The sequence below is a fragment of the Meleagris gallopavo genome, chromosome 5, assembly GCF_905368555.1.
Source record: "Meleagris gallopavo chromosome 5, MGAL_WU_HG_1.1, whole genome shotgun sequence".
Classification (NCBI taxonomy): Eukaryota; Metazoa; Chordata; class Aves; order Galliformes; family Phasianidae; genus Meleagris; species Meleagris gallopavo.
This window is the reverse complement of record NC_139408.1, coordinates 4,641,797-4,659,787: the sequence shown is the minus strand read 5'-3', so window position 1 is coordinate 4,659,787 and position 17,991 is coordinate 4,641,797. Positions and strand designations below refer to the sequence as shown.

Here is a 17,991-nt window from a genome sequence, read left to right as displayed (position 1 = left end):
CACGACACTGAGCACTCTCTGCTCTACAAAGCAGCTTCCAAGTCAAAGCTACAGCCTCCAAAAGCTCTAATGGCTGCCTGTATAATTACACGTGTTTAGACCTAATACACAGCTGCTGTACATCCAGCAGCTCTAGGGACACTATTGACGTCTGGCACAGCTACAGGAACAGAGACTTCCATGCTTGGTGTCCTAGCAGCTTCCTAGAAGAAAGGTTTGAACAAATGTGCATTCAGACAAACAAGCTCATTTATCCAAAAGCACAATTCAAATACATCTGTGTGGTCCTCACAGCCGGGATCTCAGCAGATGCATCTGAACGTGCAGCATCAGGGAAAGCAGAGGGGCTGTTGCTACTTTAGAGTGATGTGATTTTTGCAGAATTTTAATGACTACTGCTAAAAATACCTTCATCACTGATGAACTAGCATTGCAGTTACAAAGCATGCCTTCAGCTTCTCGAAGAGACAGCCTTTCACAGTTCTTAACACCACCTGGGCAGGACCAACAGCAAACCTCTGATGCAGCCCCTGGCCACACATCTGCAGCTTCACAGCCCCAGACATCCTGGATGTCCCACCAGAGCCTCTCCAGGCTACCTTGCCTTCCCCCAGAGATCTACTGGTGCCTGGGGCTGTCAGAGACCAAGCAATCATCCAAGGCTGGCTCGTGTCCTGCTGCAAAGGCCAAGCAGCAAATTCTTGTTCCACAGAAGGAGAACAGCTGGTGTGGATAATTTTTATAGAGCATTTGCAAAGATGAACAGTCCTGTAAACAGCTGCTTGCTGTGAGGCACAAGGAGCAAGTCAGTAACATAAAAAGCCTTTTTAATAAGTATGTTAACAGCAAAAGAAGGGCTAAGGAAAACACAGGACAGATCCTTGATGGAGATGGTCACCTAGCAATCAAGGCTGAGGAAGAGGCAGAGGTATTTCATGCTCTTTTTGCCTCATTTTTTAGTATTTGTGATAGATCTTGAGCTGTCCAGCCCTCTAGGTTGGAGGACCACAACTGAGGAGCAGTGGCATTCCATGTGGCCATATATGGGTCCAGATGTATCAGCTCAGTGTTTATCAGTCTGTGGGATCCGATGGGATTTACCCCAGAGCACAGGAGCTGAATCTCTCTCAACAATTCACCAAAGATCTTGGGAGCCTGGGGAGGTCCCTGGGGCTGAAAGCTGAACAGCATTACCCTGAGCTGTGAGAAGAGCATGAGAGAAGACCGAGGAAGCTACAGACCTATCTGTCCAATCTCAGCCTCTGGAGAAGTTATGGAGACTATTACACCGGGTTCTACTGAAAGGTAATTAAAGAACAAAGCTGTTATCAGGCACAGTCAGCATGGGTTCATCAAGAAAGGCCTTGTCTTGGTAACATGATCCCCTATTACCACTTATTTGGTGGATGAAAGAAATGTGGTGGTACTTCTTTCTGGAAGCAGTCTTTCTGGATTTTATCCTTCAGGGCATTATTCTGGAGTAGAACCACATGCCAATCAGAAGATGATCCTTCTTTGCTTGCTCAGACCTGTCTCGTTCAATGAAAGCACTGCCATGCACCCATTTGTCAGAAGGTTTTCTTTATTCTAGCATCACATTTGCATTCCTACTTGCTAGTTACATTTTGGAACTCCTGGTACAAGACAAACTAGATTTTCTTTAAAAAGGAAAAAAAAAATACATAAAAGAAATGTAAGCCATAGCAGAGGACCAATAGCAGCCCCTGGGTGCAAACAGCAGCAAGTCTGTGGGAAAGCTGAGGCAGGCGAGGAGGCCAGCACACACAGACCCTATTTCAACCTTTCAGTCAGGGTAAGATGGGGAAAGGTAAGAACACCACTAACTAATCTCTGTGGTAACAGGGAGGTTGCACAGTGCCACAGACAAAATATCAGAGCATTTCTGGCAGTCATCACAAGTTCCTTTCCTGCAGACGACAGAAGTGTCTCACAAAGTCCCCCCCAACTCCTGCCTGCCCCACAGCACGCACACCACGCTCCCCACAGCGCTCACATACATCCACACAATCTTGTTTGCACAGATGTCATAATCCTTACTGCCATACACAGCACATCCACATGCACTGCTCATGACAAGGGTGCACTATGCTGAGGCATCCCACAGACTGTATTCCCTGCAACCCCCACTCTTGCCTGCAGCCCCACCTGCATTCCTGAAGAACAGCTCCCCTGTGCAGGGCTGACCACATATGGGGACACACAGGCTGATACACAGCCACACAAATATCAGCACGATGATCTGACAGAAAGATTCCCCTGACCCTTTCCCCCCCCCACAGACATCACACATTTAAAAAAAAAAATCCTACTGAAAAGTCCTGGAAGCAATTGGGAGTGCGATATTCTCAAAGCTGCCAATGGAAGAGACCAAGTGGAGCCAGGCCATGATGACCTTCCAGAAGGAGGGGTGATTACTCCAGCTGAGGAGGCTGGAGGTTCTTCGTTGCGAAGTGTGAGGGGCCCAGGCTGGATTCAGATCCCATGGGGAGAGTCCCGGTCCGGTACTAGCCTCCAGGTGCAGCACCAGTTCTGGAGGAGAGTGGGTGGAGGCCGCCCAGCTCTCTGAGGCTGGGGCAAGAGGTCAGGATCAGTCCAGCCCCAGGTCCGAGTCAGATGAGGACCTCTCGTCAGCTATATCATGGATGGCATTCTCCATGGGGGCCAGGTTGCCACTCGGTGTGATGCCCATGGGTTGGATGACTTGCTCTCTGCAACCAAGGAGGAGAAGGGAGAAGGTAACAAACTTGCAGCAGCATTGGAGGAACAGAAGTTCTGCAGCAAGAACTATAGGAAACTGGCATGAAGCAGCCCAGAGCAATCCCTCAAGCCAGCACCAAAAGCAAAAATCCCATGTAAGAGATGAGGACAGTGAGGCAACAGCTGGAAACACAACCCAGATGTTGCAGTTCTCAGTTACCCTGAAATAGAATCTGTTTTTAGGGTCTCATTCTGCGGTGCAGGATGGCCAGAGGAAAACAGAGACATCAAAGTCCGTTCCCACCCTTTAAAAACAGTGGAAAAACTCATGCATCAAGTGCACTGCTCCTTTCCCTCCTGCCCATCAGGAGGGCAATCAGAACACTTAGCAGACCCTAGGCTCCTCTTTGTGGCACTCTTAATGATTTAACAGGACCCAGCTTACACAAATTTGGAAATACTTCTCCAGGTATCTCCCCCAGTCTCATGACCCTACAGTTTGCAGAGGCCAGTGATAAATGTAAATCACACAGACGCTAATACAGGCATAAACACACACAATTTTCTCATACCTGGACAACTTATCAAACATATTGACTAACTTCATGGCTTCGTATTCCTTCTGCTCTTCAGTCATCCCTTCCATGGGGTTGGGAAGTTTCTCCTCAACACGTCCAGTCACAGGATTAATGCTACAAGAACAGTGAGACCAGGGCAAAGGAGGGAAGCAAAGAGGTAAGAGCTCATGCCACAGAAGTATTTCACCCAAGAAGGTGGTAAAGATGAAACAACATCAAAACTAAGGGCAAAACTTTAGTAATGAAGAAAGACAAGGGAGTTGGCAGGGATAGGTATGAAAAAAGAGAACTGGAGCAGGAAGGAAGTGGAGGAAGGGGGATGCTAATAGAGAGGAAGTAAAGTTCTTACTTGGGCTTTGCCTCTTTGTATTCCTCTGTATCAGTGTCCTCATCTTCTGAGTACTCTCCCTCCTCCCGGCCACCAGCCATCAGGCCTCGCGCTGCCAGGAGCCCAGCTGCATTCCCATAGCCTGTGTACTTCACAAAGCGCGACACTAACAGGAGAGAGAGACGGACCTCATGTTGATCCTCCTGCTGTGTGCGCCAACAGTGAGCTCAGCTGAAGGCCATGGAGAAGCAGAGGTCCCTGATGTCTGCAAAGGGTCACCCATCCCACGCTCCAGGACTCCCCGTGACTCACCGCTCTCCTTGCAGAGCACAAAGAGGAATTCAGCTGCACAGTGCTTCACGTCAGTGTCGATGTGGGTCATCAAACGCACCAGCTTGTTCCGCAACGAGTTCCCCACCTCTGGCCGATTTTTCACATCCCGCAGCGGAGGCAGCACCTACAAAGCCACAGCGAGGGGCAGTAACTGGAGCTGGAACAGCATCCATAGGGTAGGCAGGGAAAGAAGTGAGTGCACTGTACAGGTCAGCTAAGTCTAACAAATCCACAGAGCATGGGAGAGGTGGAGAAAAACACTGTGCGTGTCATGGGCTTCAACCCCACGTATATACGAATCTAACAGAGAGAGGAAGTCTCCTTGGAGAATGGCAATATTTAGGCAGCTTGCTATTTTCCTCTCTCCTCAGAGCACCACCACTTGACTTTCAGCTGAACCCACAGCATACCTTTGCCTTCAGGAACTTCCTTGTCTGGCGGTGGACCCTGGCACTCTCGGTCAGCAGGTTCAACACAGGGGTCAAGCTCTCCTTCAGCTTATGTCCCTGCAGAAGCATTCACAAGATGAGCAACATGTCAGTTACACTGAGCACAACTTCCCTGGCTCATGGTGGAAATCATCAGTACTGAGCCACAGGGAAACAGACGGACACTGAGACATAACAACAGCTTCTGCTACAGGAAATTCAATGTTTCATCACTCCAACAGTAAGGCTTTTGAGTCCTTCTGTTCAGCATTTCTACTCAATGCAAAACATCTAGAGTAGATAACTGCAGAAGTAAAATCTGAAGACCCTCTGGAATAACTCCAGAGGACGAAAAAATGGCCACTAGCTCAATAACAGTGCAAAATCAGGCTGTCAAAAGCAATGGAACAGAGGGGGACAAGCGCTCAGGAGGAGTAAAGAAAGACAAATGGTCTTGACAAGTAACACTATGACTGCCAGTCTTCTGACAGCAGACTGTTGGGACAGTGTCATAACAAGCTACCAGTCTAGAGACTTGTCTGCATCAACCAATTAAGCTGCCCACCAAATCATAACTGACTTGAGTGAATATTTGAATCACACAGCTAAGCATCTGCTGGCTCTGTCAATCTCACTACTTGCCAGAGCAGCAGCGCCAGTGACCCTCCCAGCTCACAAATGTTCTAGTCCTACCAACTAGAACTGCCACTTCTACACAGCACTGTCTCAAAGTAACCATGCCTCTTACTCCTGTGATTTTGGCATGATGATGAGTTGAAGAGCTCAGCACCAAGGCTGAATGCAAGCTTAAGGAAATGTGCCCTGCAGTGAACTTGTGAAAGAGTGAAGAGCTCTGTACAGCAGCCTCTCGGCTTACCCTGTCAAGGCGTCGTTCTAGGAAATCCAGCAGGATATTAACTGCATCCATGTTGACACCCATGTACTCAAGTGATCCTGGACGGACTTTTGGGGTCAGGAGAACATCCAGACATTTCAGGGGCAGGTTGCCCAAAAGATTAACTGTGTGGCTTAAGAAAAAACAGAGGTGAATACATAGTCAGGGATCTTTGTTCATAGAAATTCACCAACTATACAGGAATCAAGGTACACTACTAACTTCCAAGAGCAAAAGGACTCTGAAAACAGACCCAAGCTCTCTTTGGGCTGGATCCCAAGCTACCTACACCATTAGAATTGAATAAGCGAAACTGCTTTCCTCCTCCACCTCCAAATATAGTTGAACAACTTGCTGAAGTCCAAAAATACTTCAGTGACAACAACAACAAAAAAAAACCATAGACCTTGACACAGAGGCCAAGCAGGACCAAACCAGGTGGTGAGAGGGTGGTCTCTACGATCTCCTGCTGCATCACTCATTCATGCTCTGACGGCTGCTAGAATGCATTGCTCAGGATCCTTTCTACTGTGGTCTTCCTAGGATGCTGCTGCTTGCTCAAAGCTGACAGCCCTGAACCAATAAGGCCCAGCAGTGCAACACACGCAATTTCTCAGCATGGCTCAGGAGACGTACAGTTAATTAAGACCAGCCCAGGGACTCTTTAATTAAGGCAAAAAAAACATCTGCCCTGGCTCACTGTGGGTAGCACCATCAGAGGGACTTGATGTATTACACTGAACATGACCTTAGCAGTCAGGAAGGCTCAGACCAAACATTTTCTCCTGTAAACCAGGCTGTGGTATTACTGCACACAATCTGACTGCAAAGGACAAGGCTACTTCTGAACTCTGGCAGCATGAGGAATTCGCAAACCAGACAAAAGATGCTTGTTTCTTAGCAGTGGTCCTAACAATCACCATATAAGCAAAGGATGTTAATGCCAAGGTTAGGCAGGGCCAGCGCAGGGAAGACCTCGAGGCTGTGTCCAGTGAAGGCCATTATCTAGTTATCTAGCAGACCTGTGGAACTCCTCTGTCCGGTCCTCCCCATCAGCAGAGATCATGAGGCAGTGGCGCAGGAGGGCACCCAGGTGCCGGTACAAAGCAGCATCTTCCTGGTCCCAAAACAGAAAATGAAAACCTTGATCAGAAAAGTGGATTCTCCACAAACCAAAGTCTGCTGCCCCTACAACCCACAGCCCCATCCCTGACCTTCAACAACCTGCTCACTTATAGCAGGGTGTATACATGCAAATATTCTCCAGATTCTCAATCTGCTGCCAGATACCCTCCCCATCACTCTACAGCACCAAGTCAAGGGCTGGAAGAGACCCAGGAGCAGGCTAAGGGATAAAGCAGAGATGATGTCAGACCTCCTTCTGATCTTGTCCAGAGGTGAAAGGCAACAGGGCACACACAAGTGAGTTACGTGGGGAGGAAGAGGGGGTCTGCTTTCCCACTTGCACAAGTCATTAATATCATTAAGAAGGAAAAATGCCCAACTTGCAGGTTTTAATGCTGAAAAGTCTTAATGCATCAGACAGAGGCAATGCCCTACAGAAAAAGGTCCAGACACACAAGTCTCTTGCTACCTTTACATGTAAGCAGAAGCTTTTGCTTCTGCAGAAGCATGGGGGCTAGTATCTAACACAAGGATGTGCAAGAAGAGGCAAAACCAGTAGACAAGCGAATGTAGCATGGTGCAACACTCGAGGAGCTTACCTCATCCACTTCCCTCTTGCTGGAATCAAAAGTGATATTAAAGAGCACTTTCAGGATTTCCATGGCTCGCTCCGTCTCTTGCCGAGGCAAAGGTGGAAGCAGTCCTTCCTCAGTGACAACTTCATAGGGGTCCATCCACTTGACACCAAGAGTCAGCTCCAGGGTGTCTGTCATCAGGCTGATGCCCCGGAGCTCCTGGGCTAGTTGCTGTCGGATGTCCACTCTGAGCGCTGTCAGCAGGAAGAGAAGACGCAGGTCAAAGAACTTGACTTCGTGAGGAAGGCTCCTCTCATTGTAGAGTTTGATGCGCTTTGTCAGGCCCACAACCAGCCGGGCTTCAGCTGTCAGCTCCTGAGCCCTCGGGCTGCTGAAGACAATGTTGCAGAGGCATTTGAGAGATTCCAGGATGACCTCCAAGTCTGGGATCTCTCGGATGAGCTCCTCTGAGTAATCAATGCCAGCATGCCTGGAGAGGGTCTTCAGCCCTTCCTCGGTGGTGAAAGGCTCAAGGCAGTATTTGTCCCGGGACAGGATGCGGATGCTTTCCAAGCACGTGACCTGGCAGGATGGCTGGAGCTCTCTTTCCAGGAACTTGATCAGCAACTGGGCCATTTTCTGTGTGGTTGGAAACAAAGAATGCCTCACATGCTGACACTTGACAGTGCGGCCCCAGTGCAAGGTAGCATGCTGTAACACCCTGCCCTGAAAGATGGGAGCAACATCTAGACACAAAGCATCATCTAGATACAGGCCTTCTAACAGCTCTGATCCAGGCCATGCACAGCAGCTCTCAAAGCGTTTGCCTCTGGCACCTGATGCTGACCCAAGTCAAGCAAGGACAACCAGCAAGAGACAACGAACAGCTGGGAGTGCTGTCAGGTCTAAGTGGAGAACAGGAAAATGCAGCTGCTGCTGACTGAGTGAATAACTACTTATTTTAGCTTCACCATTGTTACGATGGTTTTGGCTAACATGGGTTACCTGACAGCTGCAATAAGCTAAGAAAGCAGGGCAAAAAAGTCCCTTATATCTTCACTGAGGTCCAGCAGTCAATTAAACAGCGGTGGTTCAGCCACACCCAGACCAGAGAAACATCTGCTTTGGGTGCTCCAAAAAACAAACTGCTGAGGTTGAGAAACACCAGAGAACTGCTGTGGGAGGAGAAAAGGAACTAAACGGGTTCAGAAGCGCGTGTGATGTGGTAAGAAAGGAGGGGAAAAGACCTCAGAAGATTCAAATAAAAAGAACCTCCCTGAATCTCAGTGCTGTCTGGAGACCTACTAGCCCAGATCCTCAGTAGGTACGGACTGACAGAGCTCCAGTAACACTGATTTATCACAGCTGAAGATCTAACTCTTGTGGATAACAATAATATACACGATAGCAAACATGGAAAAGTACAAGAGCAAAAGGTAAAGCTTCACAAAACCCAGCGCAGCTAGGTTTTAATTACACATAGCAAAACATCACACTCCACCAGTAATCCCCTGCTTCCACACACAATCCACCACAAAACTGATCCAGATGGAAGATAACCCAGGCAGAAGAAAAACAAAGGTGTTTTTCTTAAAGCAGATCCCACCAAGCATATCCACAGTGCAGCTGTGCAAAGGCCTGCCCCAGAATAAGAGAAACACCACGAGTGGAAATGGACAGGGGTATTTCCACTGAGTGCCAGATTATTCCAGCTTAAAGGGTTTGTTAATAGACAGCCTTGGTCAAATCCTGCAGATGGCTCTGAGCAAAAGCACTTACCCACATGCTCCTGTGATCTTTGCCTAGCAGACTTGCACCATTTACACACAAACACACACAGGATCACACAAACACACACACAGGATCACGCTTCTCATGCATGCTGCTGAAGCTATATGCATCACCAAACACAAAGGGATTGCTAATGTTGGAAGAATGCTGACTTTTATCCTCAACCACCATCTACTAGAACCCAACCAGGTACTTCATCAGGTTCAGGAGAAAGAAACCATCTCCTGCCCTGCAGGAGCCTTGCCACACAAACTCAGAGCTGCAGATTTCATTGTCCAACAAGAACAAGAAGCCAAAGAGCATGCCTACCTTCCTCTCCTCCCGTTCCTCATCATCAAAGGTGAAGCACTGAGATTTCTGTAGGCAGAAGAGAAACAAAGTATAAGTTTAAAAAAATCCACAAAACTGCCTTCCCCAAACAGGGAATGGACATAAGCCTGGAAAGCAACAGGTCTGAAAAACACGCTGCAAAGGCATGCAAGCCTTCTTAAGAACAGTTCTTACCAGCACAGAGGCAGGGAATCAAAGTGGCAAGGAGCATCAGAGGACTTAGAGAGGTCTGCAGTATTCACAGGATTTGTAATAAGCAGCACAGGCTCCTGAGGAGCAAAACACGAGTACAGTTTCCCTGCTGCTGAGAGTTTTGCTTCATTATTGCCTTCTCTGTTCAACACAGTTTGTATCCAGCAACTCCAACTACATCTCACAACAAGCAGGGAATGAAACTCGTTTGAAAAGCCCAGATACAGCCCATGCTGCCAGGTCAAAGCTGTTTCCCTTCTCTTTCATCCCTGAAAAACATTTGATGAATACCCACTGCACTCTTCTGCTGGCTCAGCGGTGGACAATGCATGTCACTGATGAGCTGTGCTCATCTGATGGACGAGCTTAATTTTATATACTGCAGCTATGAGATGGGTATTCAACACATTCCAAATATCCCATAACTCATAGAATGGTTGGGGTTTTAAGGGACCTTAAAGATCATCTAAATTCCAACACCTTGCCATAGGCATGAACACCACCAGATCAGTTTGCCCAAAACATCGTTCAGACTGGCACTGAGCACCTCCAGATACTGGATATCCACAGCCTTGCTGGGCAAAACACCTTGACTATGCTCAGTGACACCAAGAAGCTATGCCTACACTCTTCTCCCCTCATTATTATTTCTTTTCCTTCCTAAAAGAAAGTATCACCTCCTTGCTACTTGCAAACAAATCCTTATGTTCTTTGCTCCTACAGCATCCTGAAATAGGACTGTTATTCAGCTCATGTTCTTTAAACGCAGCCAATTAGAACAGGTAAACACTCCACTCCATGCAGAGCAGAGCTTCTCCTTGTATCAGTGAATCTTTTCAAGTCAGAACGTTAGCCAGACTGATCTCCTGCACAAGGCATTTCCAGAGCTTCTTTGCAGGCTCCTGTAATCTCATTTACATATATTTTCATAACACACCTGTGGGTTTGCTTTAGCTGTATTTTATTAGTGGCAACCAGGAACTGACTCCATATTTTATAGTGTGTATATATATATATACACACACACACACACACACACACCCCAGAGAAGGATATAACATCAGCTTTTGCAGTAAAAAAACAATGTAAGGAAGTCACTTGGTTTATCGTCAGTTTCATCTCTTCAGCTGCTCCATTTCTTCCAGACAGGCTAGCAAAATCACTGACATTCTCACAAGTTTCCTACGCTTGATACGTTGACAAAGAAACCAGCTGGAGAAATTCAAATCATTGGTTTTGATGCCTCAACATGGTTGCACAACAAATGCCATTTGCTATCCTAATTTTTCCAGCATGCCAGCTGCTGCCAGCAATGCTAATCCTGCAGACCGTCCTTTTAACAGGGACCCACTGTCCTTAGCTAAGACCCCTCCTGTTTCAAAACCGACTGCTGGAAATAGAAGTGCTCTTCCCCTCTTGCACACTCTTATAAAACATTCACAGGTTTTCCCCACCAGCTTCCCTCCTACTTCGGAATGGTGCAGAATGAGTCACAGATCTGCAGGGCCAGCTCTAGCCTGGTGGAAACCCTGTGAAGGAAATTTCCCTGTCAGACAGTTTCAAAAGGGAACTACCCCTGCAGATGATCTTTGCCACTGTAAGGCTAGAGTCACTTGCATTTCAGCTTCCCAACACAGTCTTTTTCATATATTACACTCATTATTTCATGTGTCAGCTTTCAGATCGGGCACCTGAATCCAATTCCAGCCTCCGTTAACACCAGTTTCTAATAATCCTTCACTTACAAATCACAACAGTTCCACCTGCAGCTCCTCCCTAGGTGTGAGTTTTATTACCTCCAAGCCTTGCCCAACATCAAGGCTCCTCCTACTCACTCTTCATGCCCACGATTATTCCCCCATGGGGTTTAACTTGCGATCTGGATAATAAAGAAAATCCTTCCCATGTGCTTTTCTTCCAGCATAAACGAGATAGAGGGAGGCTGCTTAGCTGCTTCCTAGCAAAGCATCAAGCAAGAAGCAGCCTGCAAGTAATAAGACAAAGCAGTCTGTGACATCTCCAGGGACGTAATACAGAGGCAAATGCTCAGAGGAGACAAACTGGGGACAGCTGGGTAGCACTGCGATCCCATAACAAGGCCAACCTGCTTCCAGGCTTGCCGGCAGAAGCAGGTGACATCAGGCTGAGGTGTGATGCTCACTCACCTCCTGGTTGTAGATCTGAAGCACCTTGAGGACCGCATCTTGCTCCCCGCTTTCCACCGTGGCCACTACAGTCCTGAGCTCCATTACATCAACACTCAGCTACAGAGGAAGGGGAAGCAGAGAGGAAGGGGAGCGAGGGGCTTCCAGGGCTCCTGAAGAACAGTGGTGCAAAGGGATCTAAATCCCGTGAGCTGAGAGGGAGCGAGAAAGGGGTGGGGAAAAGGAGGAGAAAAAGAAATAAAAATCAAGTGAGACGGCTCGCTGTTACGTCCGTAAAGCAGAGCAGATGGGTGAACCGCGTACGGCCAGCCCTCCTCTCTGCCCCTCTAATCCTCTTCTTCCCCTTTGCTTTCCGACGTTTAACGCATGCCCTCCCAGCACAGCGCTGGGACAGCCCCCCCTCCCTGCCCGAGGATTACCGCAGCAGATCACGGCGCTCCCCGAAATAGCTCCCCGCTCCTCCTCCCCGGCCTGCCCTGATTCCTGCTACAAAAACAAACAAACCCAGAAACATCCCCGGGGAGCGAGCTGAGCTGGGGAGGACAGGCGGCGGACGGCCTGAGGCGGGCAGACCGAGGCGGTGGGGGGGGGCGGGAGGAAGCACCGTTACCTGCCTGTCCCCGGCGCCCTGCCGCATCTCCTGCGCTCGGGGTCCCGCTAATTACAAGGGCACGCGGCGCTAGCACCCGGCCCCGCTACCCAACAGGGAAGGCGGGGGCCCGGCGGCCATTTTGCGGAGGCGGGGCTCCTCCTGTCGGGCGGGGCCGCCTCCCGTCGCGCCGGGTGCCGCCATGGCGGACTGGGGGCGAGGTGAGGGGAAGGCCGCGAGCGGCGCGCTGGGTCGAGGGGCTGCCAAACGGGGCCGAGGGGCGCCCCGCCGCCATCTTGGGGCGCCCCGCCGCCATCTTGGATAGTGCGCCCGGTGCGCCGCGTGGATGTGCGGTGCACCGCGTCAGGCTGATGAGACTCATCTTTTTTCTCCTCAGGACAGAATGCGGTTGCCATGGAGGATATGCTGGACGTGGAAAACAAGCGCATGGCAGACAGTCTGGCCAGCAAAGTCACCAGGCTGAAGTCGGTGAGTTGCTGGCGCTGTGATGAAGGAAGGGCGGTTATTGTGGTTGTACGCTTGCAGGGTCTCACGGGCAACACAAATATGTGGTCAGTAGGCTTCCTACTTCTTAACGGCCCTCAAGGAGCCCTGTGGTCATGCGATGGCATGACTTGTACCAGTAAAAAGCAATTCTGAATCTTTGGTCCATCATCTGTTGGCAGCATTTCAGGAAGGAATTTTCATATGTCTGATATAAAGCTTGCCAAGCTTTATTTCTACAGCTGAGGAATTCCGACAGCCTGAAACAGCAGTGAGAACCTTGTTTTGTGTCTGTGCTTAACAAACCTTCTGTTTGTGTGGCAGATGAAGAACAAGCCACTGCATCCTCTAGCGTGCGTTTCAGGTTTTACAAGCATTTAGATGCATTCATTCTGGGTTGTCTTCGTGTTAAAAGTTCATTAATGTCAGTGTCCTCTCTTATGCTCTGTAGCTGGCTCTGGATATTGATAAAGATGCTGATGAACAAAACCGATACCTGGATGGCATGGTAAGGAACAAGAACAGTGTAAAAAGCATGAATTTCGGTGTTGAAACCAGTTTGGTCAAAGGTGGGAGATCAGCTTGGAAGTTTAATAGCAGTGTTATGCTGATGGCATTGGAGTAACTGAAACAAGTATTTGTTCAGCCCAGAAATTAGAAGAATGGAGAGCTGGAATAAGAGGTGTAAAGGCAGGAGATCTTAAAGGAGAAGCCCCAAATCAGCATGCAATTGTGCTTCTGTTAGAGAGCAGATTTTGAGATATTTCAGGAGAAACGTGAGTAAGAACTGGGAAGTAGTTTATGAGTAAGGAAAACAGACAAGAAGTCAAAATGATAACGAACTATGTTGATCTGAGACCTATTTGCTACCACCTGGTGGTGGTACAGATGTATGCTGCTGCATGCTGAAAAGGGAACTAATGGAAAGAAACTGCATGATTTTGGTGGTTTTTAGCCTGACCTGGCATGCATTAGCGGTGCTAGCTTTATGTAGAAACATTTCCTTTCTGTGAAGCATTGTGCCGTTGCCATGAGCACAGGCAGGGAGGTTCCTCCTGGGAGAGACATGATAGATATAGAGACACAAGCAGTTACTGTGCAGCTCCTGCTGCAATTGTTTTTTAAGCAGGAAGCAAGACTCTTCATGGGCTGCTTCTCCAATCTAAAATGCCTCTTTCTGCGTTTTCTTTCTCCTCCAGGATTCAGATTTTATGAGTGTGACTGGCCTGCTGACTGGCAGTGTGAAGCGTTTCACCACCATGACACGGTCCGGGAGGGAGAACCGCAAGTTACTCTGCTTTGTTTCTATAGGACTGGTTGTTGTTTTCTTCATCTTCTACTATCTTGTGTCCAAAGTGGGGACTTGATCTTGGTTCTTGTGCAGCAGTTTTACTGAACTAAAATTATGTGATTGACAGACTTGTTCAGCGCCTCTCTAGGTCTGCCGTGCTTCGGGATCTTTGGGACTTCCCAACAGACATTCCAAATAACTTTTCACCAGCGTTTTGTCACTGTTCTGGCTGGTTTTGGAGATAAAATGAGTATTCTAATGAGAGCACATCCACCAGGCAGCTCCAGACGAGGTCCCCATGCCCACACAGTGGCAGTTGCTGGTCACAGAATGACCCCGAAGCACAGGCATCTGCCCTCAAAACCTCCAGCCCCATATGTTTCTGTACCAGCTCCTGGAGCTGGGCCCGTGCCTGCGCCAGCCTCCCTCTCCATCCACCTGGTGCAGTACACCCCGAGCTCAATACACCCCAACACCTCCAGCAGCAGCATCACCTCCATGTCCACTGAGAACTTGGCCAACAGTTCATGACTGGTGCCAAGCAATGGCTAAGACATGTGTTCTTCTACCTGTACTTTATGCTGCAGTTTCTGGGGGTGTCTCTGTGTCACCCATGTGGTGGCAGAGGCCAACAGCTCCAGGAGGGCCTTCTGGCAGTCAGGGCATCTGCAGCAGCATGGTACTGATCCTGTCCCTCTCATGCAGCCTCTTTCTGGTGCAGTCCCATAAGCTGTCCACCAGGAACGTGGCATGCTCATGGAGCTCGCTGCAGAGGAAGAAATGTCACAACAGGCAGACGAACAGTTAGTTGTCACTGTCACGATGAGGGTCCCACAGCCTGTGGCACAGTAACAGTCTGGTAGCAACGCAGTGAGTGCGAAACACCACCAAGTACACCTGGTGACAGTCTATCATAGCTCCTCCGGGAGAATTCCTCAATCAACAGCCCTGCAAACTCCACCCCCACCTCCACGTCCTTATCCAGCACCATGGCCAACAGGCAGCCTTTGGAACGCCCAGTGAACAGCTGCATCTGAGCAGCCATGTTCCACAGCACCTACAGATCCTGCAGTGCCCGGATGCAGTGTGGCTGCAACTCCACCTGCTTGTCCTACAGGGTCCACCCCAAGTACTCGAGGTGTCCATCGGTGAGGAATGATGGTGGGAAGCGCTGCATCTACGTCCTCAACTCCTCCATGAGGCCACCGAGCAGAAAACCACTGTACAGGACACTGACTGCACCACAGGGCCACTGCCATAACCAGGTCCCCTAAAGGGACCCGGAAGCAGCATCAGGGCTGTATCTGCAGGGACAGCAGGTACTTGGACAAGTGCTCCTGGAAGAGCTCCATCAGCTACTGGATGATGTCGGTGTTGCCCATCTCCCACAGCATTGCTCTTTCACCATCCCTTGGCAGCTGCAGGAGTGGATGATGAAGATGAGCAGCTGCAGGAACACGGTGGTCTGGTTGTGCTTGTAGCCCCCCAGCCACTCATTAGCCACCATCTGGACAGCCACCTGCCCTGCAATGACCACTACATTCTAAATGGATTTCCACATATCACATGGTTTTGATGTTCATGCCTTTATCTCTTGCCTCGTTACTCATGTCTTGCAGCCAATTCTTAAGGGATACTTTTGTCTTATCTCCGTTACCAATACTTGGCAAATCTGACAAATACAGACATTTGTCAATACAAGTTTAATAAATCAGCAGAGCTTTGGAAGCTGCAAAGTTTAGGGTGATGATTTATAAACTTTGGAATTATGAATGTGCAACTTATTCCATTGTAGCCACTAAGCTCTTAGACATAAGGAAAAACTTTTTTCTCTCAGAGAGTGGTCAGGCACTGGAATGGCTGCCGAGGGAGATGGTGGAGTTGCTGTCTCTAGCAGTGTTCAAGAGGCATCTAGATGAAGAGCTACAAGATCTGGTTTAGTGCTTGTGGTAGCAGTGGTAATGGGAGGAGGGTTGGACTAAATGATCTTGTAGGTCCTTTCCAACCTTGTGATTGTATGATTGTTGTGCTTGGTCTGAATTTCCTGTTGAGTTGGAGACCTGTTAATACCCTTGGTGTCACAGTGTTGAAATGAAATCTGTAGTTTTGAAATGAAGTTAGCTTTAGATATTAACCCCGATACTCTCTGATGGTTTCAGTGAAGAGTTGCTGAGGAGCACAACTTTGACTGCTCGCTTGGTCTTCTTTATCATCCATCTAGGTAAAGCTTTGAATGGACCCAGCAGGAAGGGTGGGTCAAAGCCCACCAGCTGCCTTGATTTGCACACACATAGTGCAAAAGATTTTAAGAGGACAGAAGAGGAGGCTAATTACAGCCTTGTTACAGTTAATTTCAGGTATTAAAGCACTTTGGAAAGTATGGTTGAGGTCAAGTAAAACTTCTAAACCATGCTGTTGGGGTGATGCTGGAGAGGTTGAGGAAAGATTCAATCAGAAGGTTAAGGGATTTATTTATTTATTAACCTAGGAGGCAACCTAACAAACAACTAACTTGCTTTGCAGATCCGTGTCTGCAGTCCTGCTGTCAGGCATGTGGCAAAGCACACCCCAACCAGTTTGGTTTACAAAACAGGTGTTCCCCACAAACGTGCAACGCAGTGTAGTAGCTGGAAAATAAAAGTTCCTTTCCCCTTTCTGTCTTTGCATTGGGCTGATCAGCATCTCACTTGCATTACACCCTAGCTGTGTTCTTTCATAGCTGAATTATTCAAGGGTGCCTCTAATTCCAGTAAGAGATTTGTGACTTTAAAAACACCATGTCTGTTTGGGAAAAGACAAAAAACAAAAAGCTCTTTCTTACACCAGACAAATCTCCACTGCAGAAGCCTCCTGCTCTGACTCTACAAAGCAGCTGTACAAAGGCACTGTGTTTTATCTTGTCTGTTCTCTGTACCAAATACTTGTATGTTCTGGTTTTCCCTGCTCCAAGTCTCTGCTTATTTGGCTTTCTTGTCCTCCAGTAACCTCTGCAGAACTGACACGTTCCCCCTCCTGTTTCAGTCTTCCTCCTCTCTAACAAGCCTACATTCATCAATGGCTGCAAGTTTCCTTTGGCTTTGGACTAATCCAGGTCCAGACAGAAATAGACAGTGTTGTCCTTTGTTCAACTGTGCCAAAACACTAAGTCCTACTGTAGCTGGATTAGGTGTCTTTTTTCCAAGTTTGAGAAAGGATGCGCAGGGAAGGTGGGTAGAAAAGGAGGCAGCAATGACTTCATTTGGTTCTTACTATTGCTTCCGTTAAATGTGGCAGCTCCCAATTCTTGTCCATTCTGATGCTGATGACTTATGATGAAGTGCCACCAGAACAGCCTGATCTTCACAGTGGTGGCAGTTTCAATTTGCTTTAGCTGTTGTAAATAAAGCACCGGTTTTAGACCAGTTTTTCCTTTGTGTTTTTCTTTTGGTCATCTGTTTGCTAGGCTGCAAATCAAGATAATAGCATTCTGTTCTTAAACTGTACAGAACTTAGTCATGCTTTTCCTGTAGAAAGTGCACTATATATATGCGTATATATATACATGCTAAATCCTTAATTAACCTTAAATTGAAAAGCTGAACATGAAGATTCTCAAATCCAAACTGAACTGTCCCTGCCACAGCAGGACAAAGCAGGAATTCGCATGAAGCTTGAGCTGTTCTTTGAAATATTGTTTTCTGGCACCATCTAATGGTAGCCCTCTCAATTGTTGCATTAACATGTTACACACAAAATAACTTCAAATTTTCTTAATTGTTAATGCAATTAACACACTACTTCTGGTCAGGGCTGAGTGTTAGCTCAGTGCCAGTTCAACTCCCTGCCTCAGCAGAGCTGGCACAGTGATTGCAGGCTGGCTGAGGCATGCAGATGCAGCTCTGAACCTGTCAGCAAAGGCCAACTAGGGAAGAAGAGTGTGAGGCAAATAAACCCTGCTGTCCTTTTCCCTCCTGTCCTGCACTCAGAAGCCTCTGATGATTTCTCTCTCCACATCATCTCAAATTAGTGGCTTGGGAAGGGGGAGGGAATGTAATGAGAGACATTCTCAAGTTTCCTCCCATTAAACAAGAACAGAAGTGAGAAGCTTTGAAATGTCAGATCTTCCCCTGCTAAAGCTGGGTCACAAGCAGCAACCACAACAAAGAGCTC

At 48.1% G+C, this 17,991-nt stretch overlaps 2 protein-coding genes across 6 annotated transcripts; one reads left to right on the top strand and one right to left on the bottom strand.

Annotated features, from left to right (window-relative positions):
* Window positions 1-1,564: 1,564 nt before the first annotated feature.
* RIC8A (RIC8 guanine nucleotide exchange factor A) lies at window positions 1,565-12,210 on the bottom strand. 4 transcript variants are annotated; one of them, XM_010710884.4, is made up of 11 exons: window positions 12,069-12,210; window positions 11,459-11,649; window positions 9,081-9,128; window positions 7,005-7,619; window positions 6,303-6,397; window positions 5,263-5,413; window positions 4,368-4,463; window positions 3,937-4,081; window positions 3,646-3,790; window positions 3,291-3,410; window positions 1,565-2,729 (listed from the first exon to the last, which is right to left on the bottom strand). In XM_010710884.4, the coding sequence occupies exons 2-11, from the start codon at window positions 11,540-11,542 to the stop codon at window positions 2,609-2,611; spliced, it is 1,620 nt and encodes a 539-aa protein (XP_010709186.1). In that variant the 5' UTR covers window positions 11,543-11,649; window positions 12,069-12,210; the 3' UTR covers window positions 1,565-2,608. The 4 variants fall into 4 exon arrangements, with proteins under 4 accessions (XP_010709186.1, XP_085080062.1, XP_085080063.1 ...); XM_085223936.1 differs by having other exon boundaries at window positions 12,073-12,210; XM_085223937.1 differs by lacking the exon at window positions 12,069-12,210 and adding an exon at window positions 11,878-11,902.
* Window positions 11,899-17,246, top strand: BET1L (Bet1 golgi vesicular membrane trafficking protein like). 2 transcript variants are annotated; one of them, XM_085223945.1, is made up of 4 exons: window positions 11,899-12,021; window positions 12,445-12,536; window positions 13,003-13,059; window positions 13,751-17,246. In XM_085223945.1, exons 2-4 carry the CDS (start codon window positions 12,462-12,464, stop codon window positions 13,916-13,918), a joined length of 300 nt encoding a protein of 99 aa, XP_085080071.1. In that variant the 5' UTR covers window positions 11,899-12,021; window positions 12,445-12,461; the 3' UTR covers window positions 13,919-17,246. The 2 variants fall into 2 exon arrangements, with proteins under 2 accessions (XP_085080071.1, XP_010709191.1); XM_010710889.4 differs by lacking the exon at window positions 11,899-12,021 and adding an exon at window positions 12,108-12,268.
* The last annotated feature ends 745 nt before the right edge of the window (window positions 17,247-17,991 follow it).